The sequence below is a fragment of the Phoca vitulina genome, unplaced genomic scaffold (assembly GCF_004348235.1).
Source record: "Phoca vitulina isolate PV1807 unplaced genomic scaffold, GSC_HSeal_1.0 scaffold129, whole genome shotgun sequence".
Classification (NCBI taxonomy): domain Eukaryota; kingdom Metazoa; phylum Chordata; class Mammalia; order Carnivora; family Phocidae; genus Phoca; species Phoca vitulina.
The window spans coordinates 70,309-77,387 of record NW_022589832.1 but is presented as its reverse complement, the minus strand read 5'-3'; the positions used below and the strand labels follow the sequence as shown (position 1 = coordinate 77,387).

The 7,079-nt window shown below is 36.4% G+C and overlaps 1 protein-coding gene across 1 annotated transcript; it reads left to right on the top strand.

Moving 5' to 3' along the window:
* Positions 1-1,193: 1,193 nt before the first annotated feature.
* LOC116628792 (olfactory receptor 2B11-like) lies at positions 1,194-2,138 on the top strand. The gene has a single exon (XM_032399116.1). It carries the CDS (start codon positions 1,194-1,196, stop codon positions 2,136-2,138), a length of 945 nt encoding a protein of 314 aa, XP_032255007.1.
* The last annotated feature ends 4,941 nt before the right edge of the window (positions 2,139-7,079 follow it).

The following is a 7,079-nucleotide window of genomic DNA, read 5'->3' as shown; positions in this document are numbered from 1 at the left end:
TTTGGGAAATGAAAGAGAAGAAAATGTAATCCTTGTGAGGCTTCTGGCAGGGGTAAGCACACTGAATATTTGGATGCAACTGGAACAAGGATTAATGAGTTGATATGGACTCTTAATCACCACTGGGCACTACACTTCATAAAAATAACTACCCACATGTTAAGTATTTCACTTAATGAAGCATAAACACACATAATTAATTAATTAATTAATCCTCACAAAACACAGCTGGCTAGTAAGCAATGCAGAAAAGGTCTATGTGTTAACTATCAGCAGTCGACTGGATCCAGGTTCTCTGATGTCATATCCTCTTTTCTACTACAACAGAGTTGGAAACTTCTTACCACTTCTGATAGCAAGATATACATTTTACATCATAACCCAGGTCACACATGTACACATACACTCACAGGTGCAATGGAAACAAATGGCAAATCCATAAACAACCATACAGCTGTCAAGTTTGTGATAGATTACAACTCCTGATGTGACGAGCACTAGAACATACCATATCATTTTTAAGCACTGATGTCTTGAATGTCTCATATCACCAGGCTGTGCTATCAGTTACTGTTTGCCTTGTTCCTCAAGTACTGAACATGTGGCAACTGCATGTTTCCTGTTATGACAAAAGGTTTATGCTGCAAAAATCATTTTGGGATTTGAGGCATAGGCCCAAGGAACAGCACTATGTCCTGTTTCTATGCATTCAGACTGATCCAGCTGGAGCTCAGAAAGTCCTGAATTTACCTAAACCAAGTCATGAATTCAAGCAGAGTGGCCTGGGGCCAGCAGCTGGTGGATGAAAGAAATGAAGCCATGTGGTAAGTCAGCATGGCTGGTTCCTGGGAACCACTCCTGTTTTAAGCTATTCTCTGGTATAAGAGCAATGCTGACTTTCCCCTTCCCTAATAATTTTTCTATAAACACTTTTTCTATTGCATTTCTTAGACACAATATAGAGATTTGTTGGCCATTCTTTTAGATGTGCTACAAAATAATAAAATTTGGCATTTAGACTCTGACTTTCTCATGAATATAAGTATTAGATCACTTCACTGGAGTGACACCACAGAGAAACTCCCTGCATAATTTATGGTACTTAACTGAATAAATTGACCATCAGGAAAATCCAATACTGAAATACAAGTCCTCACTTTGACTTGAATCCACCAACAAGAGGAATGACTGTCATGAATCTGGGCAATGCAAGTACTCCAAAGGTCTTCATCCTCTTGGGTTTCTCTGACCATCCCTGGTTAGAAATGCCACTCTTCATAATGGTGTTTGTGGCTTACATCTGCACACTAGTGGGAAACATCTCGATTATTGTGGTGTCCAGGGGAGACCCTCATCTTGACAGTCCTATGTACTTCTTCCTTTCCAACCTCTCCTTCCTGGACCTGTGTTTTACCACAACCACCATCCCTCAACTGCTGCTAAATCTCTGGGGACCAGATAAGTCCATCAGTTATGCAGGTTGTGTGGCCCAGTTCTATATGTTTCACTTCCTGGGGGCCACAGAATGCATCCTCTTGGCAGTCATGTCCTTGGATCGGTACGTGGCCATCTGCAAGCCCTTGAGGTACCAGGCTATCATGGACCGGCAACTCTGTGTCTCCCTAGTGGCTGTGGCATGGATAAGTGGTTTGTCTAACTCCTTACTTCAGTCATCCCTCACTGTCCAGCTGCCACTTTGTGGTAACAACAAGGTGGATGACTTCTTGTGTGAGATTCCAGTGATGATCAAGATGTCCTGTGTTGACACCACTTTCAATGTAACTATGCTCTCTCTTGTAGGGACGTTCTTTACCCTGGTTCCCTTGTCTCTTATCCTTCTCTCCTATGGGTTCATTGTAGCTACAGTGGTAAGAATTCGGTCATCAACAGGAAACAAGAAGGCCTTCAACACCTGTGGCTCTCATGTAATTGTGGTCTCTCTCTTCTATGGGCCGGTAATATGCATGTATGTGCAACCTTCTGGTACTAATTCCCAGGACAAGGACAAACTCATGGCCCTGTTATACAGTCTGCTGACTCCTATGCTTAACCCTTTTATCTATACTTTGAGGAACAAGGACATGAAAGGGGCAATAAGGAGGCTTCTCCTCCCACTGAACCATCAGGGAAGAGAATAAACACAGCTATTATATACTCCACACTCTCCATGTAAGACTCCAAAGAGCCCCTCCTCTAAATTACCTCTGGATTTAACCCTCTCCCAAAATTGTTAGTATCCTTCAGTCATTATCTGATCTATACATACATTTATTCACCACAGCACTATGATTTATTGGCCCTCATTTTGCAATGTGAACCCTAATCCCCACTTGCCTTCAATTTGCATGAGAGTGAATCCCTGTCATTAAGTCCTCTAAGTCCATTGAGAAATTCTGCTGTAGGAATCTGAAAAGCAGGCAATAAATGAATACTCACGACTCATTCATCATCAATCAAACAAATGAAACCCTATCATTTTATGTGTAATTTTATAAAAATAATGCAAGTAATATAGACTACAGTTTACCTTCTTGCTATTATAGATACGATATTATGGGTATGATTTGTTAATCAACTTTTTTAGTTTTATTTTTTATTGAAGTATAGTTGATATGCAATGTTATATTAGTTTCAGGTGTACAACATAGTGATTCAACAATCATATACCTTATGAAATGCTCACCATTGTAAGTGTAGTCACCATCTATCAGCATACAACATTATGACAATATTATTGAAAATATTCTCTATTCTGTACTTTTCATTATTGTGACTTAATTATTTTATAACTAGAACTTTGAACCTCTTAATCTCCTTCACCTAATTTGTCCACCTCCCTACACCCACCCCGCTGGCAACTAACAGTTTGTTTTCTGTATTTATGAGTCTATTTCTGTTTTTGTTGTTGTTGTTGTTTGTATGTTCACTAGTATTGTCTTTAAGATTCCACATATCAAGGAAATCATATGGTATTTGTCTTTTACTGCCTCCTTTACTTCACTTAGCATAAACCATCTAAGTCCATCCGTGTTGTTGTAAATGGAGAGATCTCATTCCTTTTTATGGCTGAGTAATGTCCCATTGTATATGCATACCAATTCTTCTTTATCCACTGATCTTTTGATAGACACTTGGGTTGCTTCCAAATCTTGGCTATTGTAAATAATGCTGGAATAAACATAGAGGTACTATGTCTTTTTGAATTAGTGTTTTTGTTTCTTTGGGTAAATACTCCTAAGTGGCATTACTGGGTTGTGTGGTATTTCTATGTTTTCTATTTTTAATTTGTAAAGGAATCTCCATACTGTTGCCCATAGTGCCTGCACCAGTTACATTGCCAACAGTGCTAATCAACTGTTTTCATGAATTACCAGCAAGACAAGATGGAACAATATCTCATATCCTAGAACTGACTCTCTTAACCACACATTCACTGTCTGATCCTTTATAAATAATATAATTCAAATATAATATCTGACTCTGATTTTCCTACATGTCTCTATGGGATTCCTTCCTTTTGAGGTATTTGACTGAAGTAACTATTTCTGGTTTCCAAAGGGAAATGTTGAGGATTCAAAACCTGAGAGGCTTCTGTGTATCCTCCTAGCATTGTCAGTCATGTAGCCTTCACTAGGGGAGACAATTTACCCAGCCTGAGAATATTAGGTGTATTTGGGAGCTACTCTAAGGATGAACTAGTTCAATCATTTAGCAATCAGAGCATTAGACGGTAAGAAGAAAGAAAATGGGAGAAAGTGGAGGATAACATGGGAAGGATGGAAAATAATTTGGCTATCACATCGTCAATTCTGAGATAGAAGTGATTAGGTAGGAAGGTTTATTTTTGTTTATTTTTTTAATATTTCTTTTTTTAAATTTTTTTTATTTTTTAAAATTTTATTATGTTATGTTAGTCACTGTACATCATTAGTTTTTGATGTGGTGATCCACGATCCATTGTTTTTGTGTAACACCCAGTGCTCCATGCAGTACATGCCCTCCTTAATACCCATCACCGGGATAACCCATCCGCCCACCCCCATCCCTTCTAAAACCCTCATTTTGTTTTTCAGAGTCCATAGTCTCTCATGGTTTGTCTCTCCCTCCGATTGCCCTCCTTTTTTTTCCCTTCCTTCTCCTAATGTCCTCCATGCTATTCCTTATGTTCCACAAATAAGTGAAACCATATGATAATTGTCTTTCTCTGCTTGACTTACTTCACTTAGCATAATCCCCTCCAGTTCCATCCATGGGACTGGATTTTAAAGATAATATGCTAATTTATGGAGTGAGCATTAATATCTACAGAAAGGGGAACAGTATAGCAAAGACATAAATGAATGGAGTCTTTGGTCATTAACAGGCATTTGATTTAGCTAAATGGTCAAAAGATGTATGACAGTTCTTTGGCTGAAGCATATTTTTTTCAAGATACTAAATTATATCAATGTTTTATCCCATGGGTCTATACAATGGTTACATTGAAGAGTATAAAGAAAATATTTGTTCAAATGGTTCATTTGTTCACCCATCCATGTGTTCATCTACTCATTCATTCATTTATTTATGTTGTTAGCTAAATGTCTTCTAGATTTGGCATTTTTGCTAACATAGATGAATAAAACACTTTTTTATCTAAACAGAACTCATTTTCTGATGGAAGAAATGACAATGCAAGATGAAAAATGAAGTATCTTTATTTGACTTAATTTTTCACTGGGCATGGTGCTAATAAATTAGGGTAGCTTTGATATGATGAGCACTGGGTGATATACTCAACTAATGAATCTTTGAACATTATACCAAAAAGTAATGACATACTATACCTTGCTAGTGGAATTTAAATTAAAAAAATTAGGGTAGCTTTTTTAAAATTTAAATTTATTTATTTTATTTTATTATATTATGTTAGTTACCATACAATACATCATTAGTTTTTGATGTAGTGATCCATGATTCATTGTTTTCATATAACACCCACTGCTCCATGCATTACATGCCCTCCTTAATACCCATCGCTGGGCTAACCAATCCCCCACCCCCTCCCCTCTAAAATCCTCAGTTTGTTTCTCAGAGTCCATAGTCTCTCATGGTTCATCTCTCCCTCCAATTCCCCCCCTTCATTTTCCCCTTCCTTTTCCTAATGTCCTCCATGCTATTCCTTACCTTCCACAAATAAGTGAAACTATATGATAATTGACTTTCTCTGCTTGACTTATTTCACTTAGCATAATCTCCTCCAGTCCCATCCATGTTGATGTAAAAGTTGGGTGTTCATCATTTCTGATGGCTGAGTAATATTCCATTGTATATATGGACCACATCTTCTTTATTATATGAACCCCAATGTCCATAGCAGCAATGTCCGCAATAGCCAAACTGTGGAAAGAGCCGAGATGCCCTTCAACAGATGAATGAATAAAATTTAAATTTAATTTAATTAACATATAGTGTATTATTAGTTTCAGAGGTAATTTAGTGATTCCTCAGTTTCATATAACACCCAGTACTCGTTACATCAGTGCCCTCCTTCTTGCCCATCACCCAGTTATAGGGTAGCTTTTTATTTATTTATTTTTTCAGCACATGTTAAACTACATTTTTTACTTTAGTCCTCAGAAAGGCAGTTCAATTATTGTGGAGTACTTGGTACAAGACAGATTAGCAGCACTATATCTATTAGGCCACATTATATTTCTTTTCTTTCTTTTCTCTTGTTCTTTTCCCTTCTTTTATATTTTTTTCTTTTCTTTAATTCAATTAGCCTTTTTAGAGCACATCATTTGTTTTGGTATAAGTTCAATGATTCATTAGTTGCAAATAACACCCAGTGTACATCACTGCAGGTGCCCTCCTCAATGCCCATCACCCAGTTATCCCATCCCCCACCCACCGCCCTTTTCTCAACCTCCAAAAACTATAATGATGTCCTATATGTTGGCTAACTGAACATAATTTAAAAAAATAGGGTAGCTTTTTAAAATTTAAAACAAAACCAGTAGTTTGGCCATAAATCTTGAAAAATCAATACCATTCGGTAATTCCCATAGGAAGATGATAATGTTAAAGAAAACCAAACCAAACAGAATATGTGTTTAATTTTCTTTGATTGACTTAATGACATATTGAAGATACATTAAAACTTTTAAACATCATTACTCTTTGCTGAGTAGATTTCATTTTTAATATGGTCCATATCCTTTAATTTATCACTCTTAGTGGTGGATAACAACGTTGATGAATCATGGGTGGGAGAGACTCTCAAGCAATACAGTAGAGGTAGGCTTCTCTTCTTCCTCTGCTTTTTTAACTGCTAAAGGCAGTTAAAAGTGTACATATAGTGGGAATAACTTGTAAAATTGTGATATATAGACTGCCAGCTAATGAGAATTCTTAAAGGGAACAATTAGGTGAAATAGTATTGGAACATCTAATAGCTGAAGCAGAAAGAACTAGGCTCTGAAAATAACATGATTCATCCAAGGGGTGTTCTAATGAATTGTCTGAACAAATTATTGATAAAAATCATTGATTGGTACATGTTAATTTTGCTTTTAAAACTTCATTAATATGAATATTTGTCATTAGTAAGGATATTATAAAAATAAACTTATGTATGATCTCTTTAATTAATAATATTAATATATGATATTTTTCTTGAAATCACTTGACTGATTTATTACACACATCACTCTCCCCCAACACCACTTGAAATAAATCTACTTTGCATATTCTACTTCAGAGTGGAAGACATGTTCAGTCGAAGCTAGTCAGCTTATAGATAGGGACAGTGGTCTAGGGACAATTTATTTGTCCAATAAATACCAAATAAAGTGGTATCTTAGAAACTCATTACATTTGTATCAGTAATTCAGATATTAGTTGTAGTTTTTCACCTCTTTTAAGATCTAGATGTAATTGATCTAGATCTTATTAAATGGATTATAAAACTAAGAAAATAGATGTGCAGGATTTCCCCTAGGCTCCTATGTGCATTTCCATTATGTAGTCTGCTCTGCTTCGATTCCCTCTCTGCAGATTTTGTTTTCTTCTCTCGTCTTCCTTTTAATCTCACTAGA